General features: G+C 49.3%; 1 protein-coding gene across 7 annotated transcripts in view; it reads right to left on the bottom strand.

Annotated features, from left to right (window-relative positions):
• Positions 1-15,198: 15,198 nt before the first annotated feature.
• The window catches only part of TEX35 (testis expressed 35), a 20,172-nt gene continuing 17,037 nt past the window's right edge, over positions 15,199-18,333 (bottom strand). For 6 of the 7 annotated variants that reach the window (XM_006142289.2, XM_006142293.2, XM_006142288.2 and 3 more), the window contains 4 exons: positions 16,502-16,566; positions 16,121-16,313; positions 15,750-15,793; positions 15,199-15,460 (listed from right to left, as the gene is read on the bottom strand). In XM_006142289.2, the coding sequence (XP_006142351.1) occupies positions 15,400-15,460; positions 15,750-15,793; positions 16,121-16,313; positions 16,502-16,566 (363 nt within the window). In that variant the 3' untranslated portion in view covers positions 15,199-15,399. The remainder of the gene's footprint in view (positions 15,461-15,749; positions 15,794-16,120; positions 16,314-16,501; positions 16,567-18,333) is intronic. The other variant, XM_006142294.1, reaches the window with a different exon arrangement.

The raw sequence follows: 18,333 nt of genomic DNA, 5'->3' as shown, positions 1-18,333 counted from the left end.
AAAAAAAAAAAAAAAAAAAAAAAAAAAGGAGCAGTGTTGTCCAGCTGCTCTAGAGAAAAAAAAATATATTTCAATGATATATAATATTTCATTGTCTGTAGAATATTCCATTTTACGGGCGTGCTATCAGTTAAGGAACCAGCTGGTGTACACTCGCAGTTTCCCACTTTATATGTATAAAGGACCCTGTGAGGAGTACCCTTCTAGTGGGTCGTTGGGAGAGTCAAGACACATTTTTACCTCGAAAACCATAGAAAAACACATCATGACTGTCCCTATGACCTAACAGTTAAATCTTGGCATACATCTGTAATTTTTTCCTGTCTTTTAAGGCATGTGATATGTATTGCCGAATTCTATGTTCTAAAAAAACTCATATCGGAGTTGCTCATTCACACCACCATTACTCAAAAAAACAAAAACAAACAACAAAAAAACAAGGTCCAGTTGCCGTAGCCCTGGCTGGTGGGCGCTACTACTCAGCAGGCCTGGGCCGATTTCTGGCCTACCCTAAAAACCAGATGCAGTGGTACGCATCTGTGGTCCCTTCTACTTGGGAAACTGAGGTAAGAGGATCACAACTTAGCAAGAGCCCATGTAAAGAAACGGAACAGAGGCCAGCAGGTGGTGTGGGTGTTAAGGCACTGGATCCCACATGGCTGACTATGCAGTTCGAGTCTCAAACCTGGAGACTTGAGAGTCTCACCGGGTGTGTGAATGTGCCCAAAATCCCGAGAGGAGAATGGAGAGGCTGGGAGTGCAGTGTTGCTTTTCTCCCTGGGAGGTGATTCCTCACTTTCAATCAATCTCTCTGTCTATATGTCCCTTTCTGGCAAGCATGCACCCTTGTAGCAAACAAAGAAACAAACAAACCAAACAACTTTTGGTTGATACTTTTAAAAGCTAATATCAGCAGAGATCATTTAACTTTTTTCTTTTGTGGATTCCTTTTTCCCTTTTCTCCCCTAGATGCTCTGGCTAGGCCTTGCAGTACTGTGTTGAATGGAACGGGTGAGAGTGGGAGTCCTTTTCTCCTTCCTGATCCCAGAAGGAAAGCATCATGTTGGTTGGGGGCTAGTCCTTTCATGGTCTTTATTGTATTGCAGGATGCTCCTTCTGTTTTGTTTTTTGTTTTTTTGCTATAGGGCGTGTGCGGTTGCCAGAAAGACAAAGAGAGACAGAGAAACAGAAAGCAAGCAATCACTCCCCAGGGGGGCGTGGTCACGTTGCAATTTCTTCTCCTTTCTCCCCTTGTGATCTTGGGCATACACACACACACACCCGGCGTGCATTTAAGCCACTGGGTCCGGGACTTGAACCGCAGTCGACTACATGGGAGTTCAGCAACACAGTCATTACGCTAACCGCTGGTCCTGAGGATGCTCCTTCTATATGTAATTTGTTCAGAGTTTTTTATTTTGTTGTTTGGTTTTTTTTTTTTTACCAAGAAAAGATGCTGAATTTTGTCAACTTTTTTTCTGCATTTGTCGTAGTCTGTTTTTACATTATTAACAGAAATACCTGAGATTGTATGATTTATAAGGAAATAGGGATTTATTATTATAAGTAAGAGTATACACATTTCTGGTGACTAGACACAGTTCTGGTGGCTAGACAACCCAAAGGCATAGGCCTGGCGTCGGGCCAGCCTGGCTGGTGGAAGCTAGGACAACCTGCATACGCAGAGAGGTGGCAATAGCAGGCAACACTCTCCTTAGCAACTGGTTCTCACAAGAACTAACTCTCTCTTTAGCAACCAGTTCTCCTGAGAATGAGACCTCGCTGAAGCTCAGGAGACATCATTAATCTATTCACAAGAATGTTGGCACCATGTTGTAATCACCACCCACTAAGCCTCCCTACCTCTCAATTTAAATTCTAAAATGTGAAACTTTGGAACGAACCATTATCTGAACCATAACAGTATCTGTTGAGATGATCATATGAGTTCGTCTTTTATTCTGATAAGATAAAGATTATTTATTGATTTGGGTATTAAACCATCCATGCATCCCTGGGATAAATTCCACTTGGTCATGGTGAATAATCCATTTAACATATTGTTGGAGGGGACCAGCAAACAGTGTAATGGTTATGTTGCTGGACTCTCATGTAGTCAACCATGGTTTGAGTCCTAGACCTGGTGGTTTAAAACTCACGCTGGGTGTGTGTGCGTGCATGCCCGAGATCCTGAGAGGAGAATGGGGGAGAAGGGATTGTGGTGTGGTCATTTCCCCTGAGGGGTGATTCTCGCTTTCTATCCCTCTTTCTCTCTCTGTTGAGTGCACACACACTACAGCAAAAAATCTCTCCAAAAATAAATGCTGTTGGGTTCCATTTGCTAGAATTTTACTGAGGATTTTTTTTTTTTTACATCTGTGTTCATTACAGATTATTCCAGTTGCTAATAACATAAAATACCTGAAACAGGCTGATTTATAAGAATAGAGGTTTATTCGGTTCCTAATTTGGAGGTCCCAAGGCCAGGGCTGCATTCAGTGAGGGTCGTCTTGGAGGGTGGATCACATGGGAAGACAGAGCAGAGAGGAGCACACGTTTGTGTATGTCTGTCTCATACCCCTCCTTATAAGCCCACCAGGCTTCCACACATGGGGGCCCTGCCCTAATGATCTTAACCCTAATCTCCCCCCAGGGGCCCTACCTTTCAACATCACAGTTGGGTTAAGTTTCTTGTTAATACTTTCACAATATAATCAAGTTCCAACACATACATTTTGGGAGACACATTCAAACCAGAGCAAGGACTGTAATTTTATTTTCTTATAGAGTCTTTGTCTGGCTTTGGTATTAAGGTAATGCTGGCCTCCTGAAATTCGTTTATTAGTATTCTCTCAGGGGTGGGAGGGAGGGGTTCGGGATAAAAACATGTTTAACTGACACAAGAATGTAAAGTTGTCTGTTGAAAATGATGCATATGGTAAGTTGTCCATTGAAAATGATATAAATGGTAATATCTTTGACTGGATTGATAGGCACTGCATGCCTGTTTTGAAAAACCATGTTAGACACTGTAAAGATGTACAATGATTAAATGGAAAAAAAAAGAAAGATGGGGCCAGCAGGTGGCATGGTGGTTAGAGGCACTGGATCACCATATGGCCAACGGCGGTTTGAGTCTTGGGCCTGGAGGCTTGTTTTCTCACTTTCCCTTTCTCTCTCTCTCTCTGTCCCTTTCTAGTGAAATTAAATAATAATAACAACAAATAGAATTAAATAAACAAATAATTCTTTTTTAGAAAAACTGGGGGTTGGGTGGAGAAAGAGAAGTATTCACCCCTCTTCAGTTTTTGAGAAGAGGTTGAGGAGGACTGGTATTAGTTCTTTAAACGTTCGAGAGCTCATCAGAGAGCCCATGGGCTATCGACGCTGCAGTGTCAAGAGGGCAGAACCTCCCACCACGGAGCTCCCATCGTCCTGGGGGGACATGCTGCTTCACCATCTGGGCCCTCTACAGTGGGAGGGCATGGGTTTTCAGTCCCACCATTTGATCCCAATTCCGGAGCTTAAATTTGGTTTGGCCGTAATTTGGTTTTTTTGTTTGTTTGTTTTTTGTTTGTTTTGTTTGTTTGTTTTTGGAGAGGTTTTTGCTATAGGGCATGTGCACTCCCCAGACAGACAGAGAGACAGAAAGCGAGAAATCACCCCCCAGGGGGGATGGCCACGCTGCAATCCCTTCTCCTCCATTCTCCTCTCGGGATCTTGGGCACACACGCACACGTGCCTGGTGTGAGTTTAAGCCACCGGGTCCAGGACGTGAACCGCGGTCGACTACATGGGAGTCCAGCGACATAGCCATTACGCTAACTGCTGGTCCCCCTGGCTGTAATTTGTTTTAATATGTAGACAGAAATACCCCAAAGTCTCCTTGATCATACATACAGGACAGTTTATCACCCTTGAAATTCTGAAGCTGGCAGGGAGTGGGTGCATGCAGGGGTTTCTGACTTGGAGACAGTCAGTGTAGCACCCCCTTAGAAAGGCATGGGCAGTCCATTGGTATAGAAGTGGGTATAGTAAGGGGACCAGTGGTTGGCGTAATGGCTATGTCGCTGGACTCCTATGTAGTCGACTGTGGTTTGAGTCCTGGACCCAGTGACTCACCGGACGCATGTGCGTGCGTGCCCAGGATCCTGAGAGGAGAATGGCGGAGAAGGGATTGTGGCGTGGCCCTTCCCCCCTCACTGTCTCTCTGACTCTCTCTTTCTGGCAAACACATGCACCCTCTAGCAAAAACCTTTCAAAAAGAAAAAAAAATTAAAAAAGAAAAGAAAAGAAAAGAAACGGGTATAGTAAGACCTGTCGAGTCTAAGAGGGATTGGTCTGGGCTGCAGCCCTCGGGTGGTTGCCCAAGCTCATCCTCACCCACCTGCTGGGGCTGGCTGTGGCCTGTGACCAGGAGCAGGGATGCTGCGAGTGGCACTGTGCTAGGGCCATGACAGTGATGGGAATGGGTGATAGTCTGGCCTCCTCCTGGACCCGACCCTCTCCATCAAACTGTCCCTCCGTGTTTCTCTGGTGATTGTGAGCCAGGGTCTGCAGCTGTGGCACCTGTCAGCTGTGGGTGGAACGGGGAGCCAGCTGCACCCCACCTCACTCTGTTGTCATTGGCCACTGAGGTTATGGGAGAGAGAAGCTGTGTTACAGGGGCCTCTCCCACCCCAGAACAGCCAGTCCCCGTGCCAGACCCAAGTTTACGTCTCCTGTTATTGGAGCTCCCAGTCCACACCCTTCTTCCTTTCTAAACAGCTATCGGGCTTGATTTACTTTTTTATATTTTATCTTTGCTATAGGGCACATGTGCTTTCTGGGAGAAAGAGAAAGTGGTTTTTCAAGCTGACGGGTCTGGGACTGAAACTGCATGCTCAGCCATGTGGGTCCCAGCCACTTACACCACCCTGGCCCCATTTGTTCATTTTTTAAAGTAAAGTGAATCAAAATTCATTTAGCAGGCTGGCCCGTGGTGTGGTGGTTCCGATGGCTGGATCCCACATGGCTGACCACACAGTTACGAGTCCTAGACCCCGCGACTTGAGAAACACCCCAGTACACGTGTGTGCATGCCCGAAGTGCTGTGAGGAGGGAGACATGGAGGGAAAAGGATTACGGTGTGCCTATTCCCCGTGGGGATGCTTCCTCACTCTGTCTCTGACAAACACACATACTCTGGAAAAATAGTAATACTAATTAATTTCATTTTGCTGCAGGCCTGGCCACGACCAGAGTCAGTCAAGGTCTCAGGAGACAAGGGACGTGAGGGAAAGGCCTTTGAACCTAGAAAAGGCAATTTTGCCCTCACTATCATTGTTGCTGTAGCAGAGTTTTAAAAGGTAAATTCCTCTAATACACTCTTATGTCATCCTCACAATCCCCCCAACAGCTAGGTGTTGTCACCCCCATGTTTCAGATAAAAGCGCTGAGACTGAGCGAGGGCAGGGACTTACCTGGCCGCACGGTGGGTGTGGTCCAGCCCAGCCGGCTGAGGTCTGTGCTGCGTCCTCCTCTCTCGTTACCCCACAGGGCAGAGCGAGCAAAGTGCTGGGCTGGGAGTCCCAAAACGGGCTTCTGGTCCTGGCTCTGTGGCTGAGAACACCTCGCCACCCCTCCCTGGCTTCTGAACCCTCCTCTGCAAATGAACAGATCGGATGGGGCAGTCTCCACGAGGCCTCGAAGCACATGCGGCCTTAGTTAAGGCCGGTTAGGTGGAGTCACCTGCTCTGCTTCAACAGAAACAGGTGGTCCCGTCCAGGAGCCTAGGGAGCCTGCAGAGTGGGGCAGGTGCCAGCAAGGAAAGAAAGGGCCTCGGACCTGAGAGTGGCTTCTGAAGGCCCTCGCCGGAGCTGCACGGGCCTCTATTTCTCTCAGCACGCCCACGGCGTCCTTTCTCTGTACCCTGGTTTTCTCGTTCTGCTGCCCAGCCCCTTCCGCCTTTTGCCAGTGGTGGCAGATGGCTACAGGCTCCCAAGTACAGATCCTCAGTTCTGGGGGCCCCGAGTCCCAGCATATTCCAGTTACAAATGCTCTGGGAAAGCAATGCCCTGGGTGAGTGGGTCAGATATGACAGGTATGACTCCATGACAGGGCCCTGGCTGCTTAGAGGCCTCGTGTCTTCCCTGTCCACGCAGGTTGTCAGATCCCAGAGGCAGGGCACGGTCCAGTCAACAGCCCAGGGGGACAGGGCCGTGAAGCACTAAGAGCTGGCCTGGCTGGAGGAGGTGTTCCCAAGAGGAACTGCAGGACAGGAAGAAAGGGTGATGTATCACTCTGTCCCAGATGAGGTGACATTGAGATCACAGAACAAGTGCAAGCCACCAGCAAAGCTGGCCGTGTGCGACATCAGCACGAATGCCACCTGTGGGCCCCTGCAGGTCCCGCCCAAGGGCACACGCAGCAGCAGTCTGACAGTCATGCAAACCTGTCCTGTTGTCCGGAGTCGGGCGACAGGGGAGTAGGGCATGAAGGCGCTTGGGAAAGGCCAAGGGACGGGGGTGGCAAAGACCATGGAGCTGGATTCGAAGCTGTGGTATCGTTTGCACACAGAGGATGTGGCAACGCAGCTGGTCCCCGCAGCTGAGGACCTTGCTGCCGTTCTTACCCTGGCAACCCCTTAGGTCGGGAGGGCGTCCCTCACCCCGTCACCAGCTGCACAGACTCGGTCGCATGGGTTTTATTTCCAAACATGGTCTGGGATAAAGCTGGATGATCTGAGTTTCCTTGGGACATACCTGTGTGTGCTCAGTCCTGGAGGGATCCCTGTAGGAGGGGACCTCTGCTCTGCTATCATCCAGGAACTCTTCAGGCATGTCCACAGTGCAAAGCCCACAGGTTCCAGGAGGGCAGGAGGGTGTCAAGGGAGCCACCTGGCACGTGACTCCCTCAGCTAAGCACAGTTTGGTTGTTAAAGATCTCCTGAGCACCTGTTCAGTGCAGGGCTGACCTCCACACTGAGGATGAGGGTGATGACACCAGCCCTGCCTCCGGTATCTGACAACCTGCATGGACAGGCAAGACACGAGGCCTCTAAGCAGCCAGGGCCCTGTCATGGAGTCCTTGAGGAGCTGTCCAGAGGCAGAGGGAGGAAGAATGAGGTGGCCTAGTGGATAAGAGAACTGGATTCCATATGGCTGACTGTGTGTTCGAATCCCAGCCCTGGTGACTGGAAAAACATGCTGTACATGAAAAACATGTTGGGACCAGCAGTTAACGTAATGGCTATGTCGCTGGACTCCCATGTAGTCGACCACGGTTTGAGTCCTGGACCCAGTGGCTTAAACTCACACCGGGTGCGTGTGCGTGCATGCCCAAGGAGAAGGGATTGCAGCGTGGTCAAGACCCCCAGGAGGTGATTTCTCACTTTCTATCTCTCTATCTTTCTGGCGAGCACATGCGCCCTATAGCAAAAACCTCTTAAAAAAAAAAAAAAGTGTACCTGCATGCCCCAAACCCCAACAGGATGAAGAAGTGGAGGAGCCAGGATTGTGGCATAACCATGCCCCACTAGGGGGTGATTTTCCCCTCTTCCTGTCTCTCTCTAGTGAGCACATGTACTCTCTGGCAATTAAATTTAAAAAGCAGAAAAGAATTAAAGCATGTTTTCCTTATGCATGCACCCACACGCCCATCAAGTGACCGGGCAGGAGTGATCAATGGGCTCTATGTAGTCTCTGCCCTTAAGGAAGCCACACCTCCTCTCACCCTGAGTCCTTCCGGAAAGGGCCAGAGAGCCATCGCAAAGGTGCGTCATGGAGGAAGTGATGGAAGGGCAAAGACGAAAGAAGATCCCAGTGCCACCTCTGCAACAGGTATTTTATCCGTGTTCTCAGAAACCCTCCAGATTATCAAAGGAACTCTGGAGGAGGAGTACAGGGGCCCGACTGCTCAGGGCAGGGGCTCTGCGCCCTACAGGACTTCAGATTTCCTCCAGGGACATCTATTATGGGCATCCAGTGGACAGGCAGACCGACACACTGAAGAAGGCCCCATGTGGGGTGAAGTCCCACTTCGGCTATGGATCTGCCTGCTCAACTCTCAGAAAACTGAGCAAGAATGAAGACCTCCATAGGAAGTCACCCAAAAAAGGGATTTGGGGACACACGTGGGAAGATTGGTTTCAGCTGTGTTGAGTTTGACAGGATGGAAAGGCCTCATAGAGACAGGTCCTAAGATGGGTTAAGAGGTTAAGGCTTCAGTTCAAGATTTGGAGGTCACCTGCCAGAGCCTGACTGGAGACCAATATTCAAGTTCATTCTTTAGAGAAAAGTTGACCTTGATTTCTCTCCAATAGATTTATATTCCCATCTCAGCAAGCTTATCTGGTGGGAGTAACAAGTGGGCTATGAATGCTGATGAGAAAAGGAATGAGAGAGGCATTTTATAATTAATCAGGTTTATGATTATGGACACCCAATTATGAAAAAAATAAAGCTATTGTTCCTGTACACGGAGGACAGGACCAGGGGTTGGGTTTGAGAGTCACATGGGCTTTCCCTATTGTTCCAGACTATTCTTCTTCCCCCCACTAATTAATTAATCTGGGCTTTAGACAAGAGCCAGTTTGATTTCTTTCAGGGGGGCCTGTGTTAATTTGGATTCGACCTCTGGTCCTTGACGTTTGATACTGATTGAGTGCTACATATTCATTCACTGAACAAGCGGCCTGCTAATTCTGGGCCTGCAGGAATGAATGGTGTCCTCAATATCTAAGAAGGAAGAAAAGCGGGTCCCTAGCAAACAGACAAGGGATACAGGAGGAAGCAGAGGTGGTCCGTAATGAGGAAGAGGCAATGCTGAGGTCTGAGAGTGTGCATGTCCCCAGCAAAATTCATATCTTGAAATCTAACCCCCGGGAGGGATGGCATTAGATGGTGGGGCTTTGGAGAGGCGATCAGATCATGGAAGAAGAGTCCTTATGAATGGAATTAATGCCCTTATAAAAGAGGCCTGAGGGGAACCAGTGGATGGTGTGGTGGTTAAGGCGCTGGACACTCCCACATGGCTGACCATGATTTGAGTCCCAGATCTGGGGGCTTGCTTTCTCACTTTCCCCTTCTGTGTGTGTGTGTGTGGCCAAATTAAAATAAATGACTGAATAAATGAAAATAATTAAATAATTATTTTTAAAAATTTTTAAAAATAAGAGACCCGAGCCCAGTCTCACTGGGCAGGTAGTAGGGCGCTGCTTTGCGATGCAGAAGCGGCATGGAAGATGGCAATTCAGACACCTGGTTGACCCGAAATTCACAATCCCAGCTGCTTGGAATGCTGGGGTAGGAGGTGGAACTGAAGAGTGATTAGACCCTACGGAAGCTGCTTTTTCTTTTCCTTTTTTATTTCTCTCTCTCTCCCATGAAAGAAATAAAACGAATAAACCTACAAGAGAAAAAGAAGCCTGGGGGCCAGCATAGTGGTTAAGGTGCTGGATTCCAACATGTCTGACTGTGATTCAAGTCCCAGACAGGTGGCTTGAAACTTATGCCAGGCACTAGTGTGTGCATGCCCAAAATCCCCAGAGGAGAATGGAGAAGGGATTGCAGGGTGGCCACCCTCCCCCCTGGGATGATTTCTCATTTTTTTGTCTCTCTGTCTCTCTCTCTTTGTGTCTCTCCAGTGAGTGTACACACCCTATAGCAAAAATCTCTCCCTCAACAACAACAAAAGACCTGAGAATCAGCCAGTGGCATATGGTGGTTGAGGCAGCTGGATATCGCGTGGCTGACTGAACTGTTGGAGTCCCACATCTGGTGACTTGAAAAACACGCTGTGTTTGTGTGTGCGTGCCCCCAAAGTCCCGATAGGAGAAATGCAGGAGAAGAGTGTGACATATCCAGCCCCCATGGGAGAGAGCTTTCTCATTTTCCCTCTCTCTGGCAAGCTCACACACCCTATAGCAAAAATTAAAAAAAACAACTGAATAAAAGCCTGAGAGTTTACATGCTCCCTCACCATGGGTGGACGCAGCTGGAAGGCACCATGCACAGATGATGGACAACGAGTCTGTGGGCACCTTGGTCTTGGATGTCCAGACGGCGGAGCTGTGATCAACAGATTTCTGTGGCTCACATGCCTCTCAGCTTCTGGAATTCTGTTAGAGCAGGTCAGACAGACACCATGGCAGAGGAGTGGTGTCCAAGAGAGATACGAAAAGAGAGGGGAGTCAGAAAACAGCGGTCATGGAAGCAGGACCCCGAGGCGGCTTCATCACCAGGGTTAGAGGCAGGAACGGGATCAGGAGAATGAGAACTGCAGGAGGGTCTATGGGACTGGCTGTCAGGAGGGGACCGGCTTCCTTGAGGGGAGCAGCTGCAGGAGCATGGCAGGGCAGAAGCCAGGCGTGCAGGGCTAAGCAGAGCAGGCAGAGGCAGGCTGGCCCTTTCACAGGCTCCTGCCCGAAGAGAGGGATCAGTGGGGCACTGTGGGACCAACAGAGGGACTTAAAGATAGGGCAGAACAGACAGACGGCCACTGGGAAAATTGCTGTTTCTTATTTAACAGAATATTAGGAGATTATTTAAAAGAATAACTCAGACCCCTGATAGGAGAGTGAAGAAATAAATTATGGTGTATTCATAAAATGGAAACCTCATAGCCATTAAAAAAACAATGCACTACTGCCATGCACTCAGCAACATGCATGGATCAGACATAATACTGAACAAGAGAAGACGTTAGGTATGATTCCATTTATGTCAGCTTCAAGAACTGGCAAAATAACACGTGGTGGTGGAGGTGAGAATAGCGTATCCTGGGAGAGGAGCAGGTGCCGGCTGGGAAGAGGTGCTGGAAATGTTCTGTGATGATCTCGCTGATGTATCTATGCACATAAAAACTCATCCTGGTGCATAGATACGTAGAACCATACACTTTCTATCTTGATTATGTTCAAGTCTTTTTAGAAAAATGAACGGGAGCTCTCTGGGCTCAGACCTAGTTGGCAGTGATATGGCCAAGTGTACCCGGAAGGTCGGCACTGTCGGTAAATACGGGACCCGCTGTGGTGCCGCCCTCTGGAAAATGGTGAGGAACACTGAAACCTGCAGGAGCGAAGCGCATTGTGCCTTCTGTGGCCAAACCGAGATGAAGAGACAGTGTGGGGGTCTGGCACTGTGGCTCCTGCATGAAAACGGTCGCTGGTGGTGCCTGGACCTGCCGCCATCTCGCTGTCACAGAGTCTGCCGTCAGAAGGCTGCGGAACTGAAAGACCCGTAGACGCTCCACAGACATCTGGAATATTAGCCTACGATAAATGGGTTCATTAACGTAAAGGAAAAAAAGAACAGGAGACGTGCACTTGGAGCTCTGCTGTGTCACAAAATACCTCGAAACAGAGCAACTTAAAAGAACAGGCATTTATTGTTTCCCAGTTTCTACAGGAATTTGGGGGAAGCTTAACTGAGCAGTCCCGGCTCTGGCTCTTCTCACGGGGCTGCAGGGGAGATGGCGGCCCGGGGCCACTCCGTGGAGACGCGGCAGCTGCAGCTCAGAGAGCGTGAGCTGGGTCTCACGTGGTGAGCGCAGCGTGAATGCCCAGCCCAGTCAGCTGAGGCATTTAGGTTGCAAATCAGCTAGCCTTAAAATAAAAAGATTATCCGGGTTATCCTAGTGGGTTCAATATCATCACAAAGGTCCTTAAAAGTGGAAGTATGGGACCAGCAGATGGCATAATGGTTATGTTGCCGGACTCCCACATAGTCGGCCACAGTTTGAGTCCCAGACCTGGCGGCTTAAAACTCACACTGGGTGCGTGTGCATATGTGTCCAAGATCCTGAGAGGAAAACAGAAGAGAAGGAACTGTGGCATGGTCATCTCCCAGGGGGGTGATTTTCTCACTTTGTGTCTCTCTGTGTCTCTGTGTGTCTCCAGCGAGCCCATGCACCCTATAGCAAAAAATATCTTTCTAAAAAAAAAATAAATAAAAAACCAAAAGTGGAAATATGGGGCCAGCACGTGGCCTGGTGGTTTAGGTGGCTGGATCCCACAAGGCTGGCCATGTAGTTTGAGTCCTGGAGCTGGCGGCCTGAGAAACATGCTGGGCTCATGTGCACATGTGCCCAAAATCCTGAGAGGAGGGAGAAGGGGTTACAACATAACCATTCCCCATGGAAGTGCTTTCTGACTTTCTCTGTCTCTACACCCACTCACCCCGGCCCCTGTGAGCACGTGCACCCTCTGGCAAAATTAAAGACCAAAACAAAAGAGAGTAGAAGCGGGAGGCCAGATGGCGGCGCAGCGGTAATGCATCGCTCTGCAAGGCCCACAGGTGCCCGGTTTGTCAGGGTTGTGCTGAGACCGCCCTGAACACGCCAGGCACAAGTCCGTGACCTGGGACTGGCTGGTGCTGGGCGTGGGTTGCAGCGTGAAGATCTTGAGGGGGTGCCCATTACTTTCTCTCCCTGTTGTTGTCACTTATGGAAGAAAGAAACTTAAAAAAAAAAAAAAAGTGGAAGCAGGAGGCAGAAGAGTCAGTTCAGGATGACACAGCCTAAGAAAGACTGGGAGCCAGCAGATGGTATAGCGGTTATGTCACTGGACTCTCACATGGACCACTGTGATTCGAGTCCTGGACCTGGCGGCTTGAGAGTCACGCCGGGCGTGTGTGCACGCATGAGCAAAATCCCAGGAAGAGAATGGAGGAGAAGGGATTGTGGTGTGGCCACCCCCCGCCACCGGAGGTGAGTTCGCGCTTTATCTCTCACTGTCTGTCTCTCTCCAGCAAATGCACACACCCTATGCCAAAAATCTTTTAAAAAAAAGACTCAAGATACCACTGCTGGCTCCAAAGAGGGGGGAATGAAGGTGGAGTGCGACAAGGATGGGGGGAGGGGAGCAGGTTCTAAACAAAGCATCGCCACACCCGCCTTCTCCTTTTTCCATTCCTGATCCATTTCTGCTTTTACCACATGCTGTGTTTACTGTACTTGTTTTTTATGAGGAATCTTCAAAACATTCATGGAAAATGCATATTATGAAAAACTATGCCTGGATTTCAGGTGTTTCTGCGCTAAAATAAACGTGTACTTTAATTCCATTTCTCCAAAAACGCTTTGAAGTCCCCTCATATATGGTGCGTATTTCTATTATTCATATTTGCCATCTCTCCTTCAAAACTATAAGCTACTGGGGGCGAGGCCTATATTGTATTCCAGTTTCTGTTTTAAAAATGTATACCTAAAGACCAAATATATTGCTTATTACCGTGTGGCCATTAAGAACTCCACCAATTATTTATTAAGTTGTCTAAAAGTGGAAGCAGTCAATTTGGCAAAGAAATGAAAGAAGAAAGAGGCAACGTGAAATAAATCTTTGAGTCCCATTAATTTCTCTTCCATTAAATTGAAGTCGAGGAATCCCCCCCGGGGCAGGGTAGCTCACTGAAAGACTATTCTCTTTATGCCTTTCTTTCTTTCTTCCTCTCTTTCTTTTTAAATAGTTATTTAATTAATTTATTTTAGTTTTACCAAAGAGAGACACACACAAAGAGGGAAAGTGAGAAAGCAAGCTGCCAGGCCCGGGACTTGTACCATGGTTAACCACGTGGGAGTCCAGTGCCTCAACTACCATGCTACCTGCCAGCCTCCTTTTTTTTTTTTTTTTCCTTCAGATTTTTGCTTTAGGGTATGTGAGCTCTCCACAGAGACACAGAGACAGTGAGAGAGAAAGTGAGAAATCACCCTCCGGAGGAGATGGCCATGCCACAATCTCTTCTAATCCATTTTCCTTCTGGGATCTTATGCATGCAAGCACACACACCTAGTGTGAGTTTCAAGCCACTGGGTCCGGGACTTGAACTGTGGCTGGCCATATGGGAGTACAGCAATGTAACCACTATACCGTCCACTGGTCCCCTCTCTGTGTCTTTCTTTACTCTCATTTTAAGCTGCCAGACTTGCTTATGTTCCCTCGGTTAGGGGGTTTGGGGTAGGGCCAGAGTGGGCTGGTGGGGGGTGGGAGGTCACTCGTTCATCCTCAGCTTTATAAAGACTTAAGGCCAGGGCCATCCGATAGTGTGGTGGTTAGGCCCTGCCCATAGGTAGCAGATCCCAACTGGAACCACAGTGTGAGTCCCAGCCCTGGTGGCTCAGAAAACATGCCTCGTGTGCATGCATGCCCAAATCCTGACGGGATGGAGAGGGAGGAAGAGTGGTTACAGTGTGACATGCTTTACTGAGGGGAGGGTGCCCCGTGCTCGCTCTCTCTTGTCTCTCTTTCTCTTTTCCTGGCAAGCATATACACTCTAGCAATAGGGGAAAAAAAAAAGTCCTAAGGCCAGTCCAGCCATGGTGCCACAACCTGAAAGGCGCCTCTGTGCGATAGCTAAAGCCACATGGGGCCCAGGTTTGGTTCCCGACCAACCTAAAATGGGCTGGGGGTGGGGGTGGGGGGACACACCTGTAGTTCCAGCTAACTGGGGCAGGAGGATTGTGATGAGACCTTGCCCAAAATCTCTCTCTCTCTCATACACACACTTGTACTCTCATTAAAGTAATGAATCAATGAAAGATCTAAGGCCCCTGAAGGACATGTCTCCTTTGGGAGTGGAGAGAGAAAGGGGAAACCTTCCAGATGTAAGGAGAGCAGATCCGCAGAGCCCAGGGACACCAAGTTCCTGGGAGCAGTGAGGACCTGAGTCCTGCTTCGTGACAGGACCTGAGGGGAGCAGTCCAGACCTATGGGTCTCCGCATTATGGAAGCCACGTAGGCCCCACGCAGAGGGAAGGGGCGTGAAGGGCGGGGAGAGGGGTCTGTTCTTTTTTTTTTTTTTGCCATAGGGCACGTGCACTCGCCAGACAGAGACAGACAGAGAGACAGAAAGCGAAAAATCACCCCCCAGGGGGGATGGCCACGCTGCAATCCCTTCTCCTCCATTCTCCTCTTGGGATCTTGGGCAAGCATGCACACATACCCGGCACGAGTTTAAGCCACTGGGTCCAGGATGTGAACCGCGGTCGACCACATGGGAGTCCAGCGACATAGTCATTACGCTAACTGCTGGTCCCTGTCCTGGTATCTTTAGGGGCCTCCTGTGCTTTGAGCTGGAACCGTTGCAGAACCAGATGAAATGGGAGATGGTGGAGGTGAGGGGGGACCCCATGTTGACTAAGACAGAATGCCCCACTAATCCACCAGGAAGCAGGAAGAGGGGCTGAGTCTGAAATACACTCTCCACACGCATGTTTGGTTTTGAAAACAGTGACATGCTTTTTGGCTTTTGACGAAGATTTTTAATCTCCAGATGGAGGCCTGGGGCGGATGGTGTTTAGGAAGCCTGCCCTGGCTGTATAGCTCGGGAGCTGGGGAGCTGGACTGCAGCTGCTGGAAGGTTCTGGGGCTGCACTAGGTCGGCAGTACGTACTCCGTCTCGCCAGCATTGAGGTACAGATAAATCAGAAAGCAGCTCCAGATGGCAAGGGTGATAAAGGTGCCCAGGGCTGGCATGGAAGTTTTCTGCCGGGTGAGGAGAGAGGCAGGCATCTGGGCAAGGTCCACTCAGCAGCAAGGGTGCACCCTCCCACCCGAGGAGCCTCTGGGTGGCAGGCTGTGGGTGGGGCCCCTTAAGTCCTCCTTCCTGGTGCCACGTCCTCTATAGCTGGGGGTGTGCTGGGCGGCAGGGTCGGCCAGCAAGCCCCACTCCCAGCACAAGCCAGGGACTAGCGTGCGAGCAGCCGGAGCTCACTCCTGTGGGATAACGAGGCGCCCGACTGCGATAAGGCACTTCCTGTGAGGATCCACCTACCCCTCATTGCAGTTGTTCTTTAGGGCACACAACAAACATTTCTCCTGCAGAGGACAGAAACAGCACAAGAAAGATCATTTTTCCTTGGTCCAGGCTGGCCAGCCTATGGGGCACCTCATCGGACCTTGCTAAAAAAAGCACAGATGGATCCAGGAGGGTCTGGAGCCGGCTGACCCAGGGCCAAGCCCTGCGTGGCTGCCTCCCGAGGCAGCTCCACCTGGAGGACAGGGCAGGTGAGGGAGAGGCCCAGAGGGAGGCCTGGGGTCAGCAGGGGCGTACCAGTCCTCTGCAGCAACAGGGACAGGGAGGTCAGGTGGGCCTTGGAGCCCAGGCCTGGCACCAGCGCTGGGCTCACGCAGGGTCTCACTTACACAGCAGGACCCGCACTGATGAAGGGAATCCACCGCGTCCTTCTGGGGTTTCTGTGGTGCCATCGTGTTCTTGTGACGGGCTAGGGATGTTCCCTCGGCTCTGTCCATTTTCTTGAGTCGGAGCCGTGGGTCTGTGTCAGCCTTGCCCAGCAGCCCAAGTTCCGGCTGCTCCTTTGGTCCTTTTCTAAGGGGACTGGGGAACCGGGGAGGGGCAGAGAGTTGGGGAGATGGTTTCCAACACAGTGAGGACAGGCGAAAGGCCATGACTCTGAGGCACTGGGGCCAAGAGGAGCCAAGACAACTCCTGAGTCCGAACGCCCTCTGAACCCGGAAGCCCAGCAAAGCGAAGGCGGGAGGAGGGTGGGAGCAGGTTCCACTTACAGCTTCTTGTTCTTCTGCACATTGATTAGAACGTCCATCTTCTCATCCATGTCCTTCTGCATCTCCTTCAAGAAAGAATTCAAAGCGAGAGCCTTCGTGTTGAAAGGCTTTGGAAATCGCTCACCTTTCTCTGCAACCCATCCTGCACCTTCCCTCCTCACAAATCCCCATGGAACTTGGGGAGATGGCTCATGGGTGTCCATGGTGTGTGTCCCCTCCCCCGCTCCCCATTCCATGACTCTAAGGCACAGGCAGCCATCAGGGGACTTGCCCAAAGTCCCCAGGGGAGTGAGGAACCAACAGCTGTGTAATCTGAGCTCGAACTTTGGATAAAACCAGCATCTGTCTTGGTTCGAGGCCTACGATATCACTGAACCAAGAAAATAAATCCTGTGATCCCTTGAAGACACTTTGGCTCCACCATTTTCAACCTTGCCACGAATCCAGCTCCTGTGCATTTGTGTTTGTTCTGTCTTTTGCCTAATTCCTGGCAGAAATGGTCAACACAAAATAAAACCTACAGTAGCTGAAGTGGCATGTCACATTTACTGTTTACTAAGAACTGAAAAAACAAGAGACCAGCAGATAGCATAATGGCTATGTGGCTGGACTCCCATGTAGTCGACCACGGTTCACGTTCCGGACCCGGTGGCTTAAAACTCACGCCGGGTGCGTGTGCATGCATGCCCAAGATCCCGAGAGGAGAAGGGATTGTGAAGAGGCCATCCCCTCTGGGGGGTGATTTCTCGCTTTCTGTCTCTCTGTTTCTGTCTGTCTGTCTGGCGAGAGTATGCGCCCTATAGCAACAACCTCTCAAAAAAAAAAAAAAAAAAAAACAGAACTGAAAAAACAAATTTTTCTTGGAGAAGTTTAGAACTATAAATTTGACTTGCCAAAATTGGATAGAGTGGATAAGAAAGAAATCCTAAAATGACAGAAGCCATAATTGATGATATCTGTTATGTACAAAAATAGATCTGGACTGATCATCATAAAATATCATTGACTCCAGAGAAAATAATTATAGTGAAAAAAAGAGAAAGATTTGGTCACAGTTTCATTGATCTGCTATAGAAAATTGGCCAAGGAATTATACTGTCTGGGTAGAGAGATGATTTCAGGAAATATATCTTTGAAAAGGAAAAAAAAAATGTTTGGCGTTTGGCTCGCTGGAGAGAGACAGAGAGAGAAAATGAGAAGGAAAGAGAGAAATCACCCCCCAAGAGGGATGGCCATGCCACAGTCCCTTCTCCTCCATTCTCCTCTTCGGATTTTGGGCACATATGCATGTGTTCCCAGTGGATTTTTAAGCCAACAGGTTAGGGACTTGAACTGTGGTCAGCCACGTGGGAGAGAACAACGCCTTAACCACAATGCCACCTGCTAGATCCTGAGAAGCATCTGTAAATATTAGTCCATATTTTCAGTATAATATTTGTATTCCTAAATAGAGCCAAATTAACCTTGAAGACAAAATAACCAAGGCCCGGGACCAGCAGTTAGCATAATGACTATGTTGCTGGACTCCCATGTAGTCGACTGCGGTTCGCATCCCGTACCCGGTGGCCTAAAACTCACGCCGGGCTCGTGTGTGTGCGTGCCAAAGATCCCAGGAGGAGAATGGAGGAGAAGGGATTGCGGCGTGGCCATGCCCCCTGGACGGTGATTTCTCGCTTTTTGTCTCTCTGTCTCTCTCTGTCTTTCTGGCGAGTGCATGTGCCCTATAATAAAAACCTCTCAAAATAAATAAATAAATAAATAAAATAATATTTAAAAATAAATAAAATAAAATAAAATAACCAAGGCCCCACACAAAAATCAACTGTCTCATA

The sequence above is a fragment of the Tupaia chinensis genome, unplaced genomic scaffold (assembly GCF_000334495.1).
Source record: "Tupaia chinensis unplaced genomic scaffold, TupChi_1.0 Scaffold000074_1, whole genome shotgun sequence".
In the NCBI taxonomy this organism is placed as follows: domain Eukaryota; kingdom Metazoa; phylum Chordata; class Mammalia; order Scandentia; family Tupaiidae; genus Tupaia; species Tupaia belangeri.
Note: the sequence above shows the minus strand (reverse complement) of the source record. Positions and strands in the feature narration are given on the sequence as shown.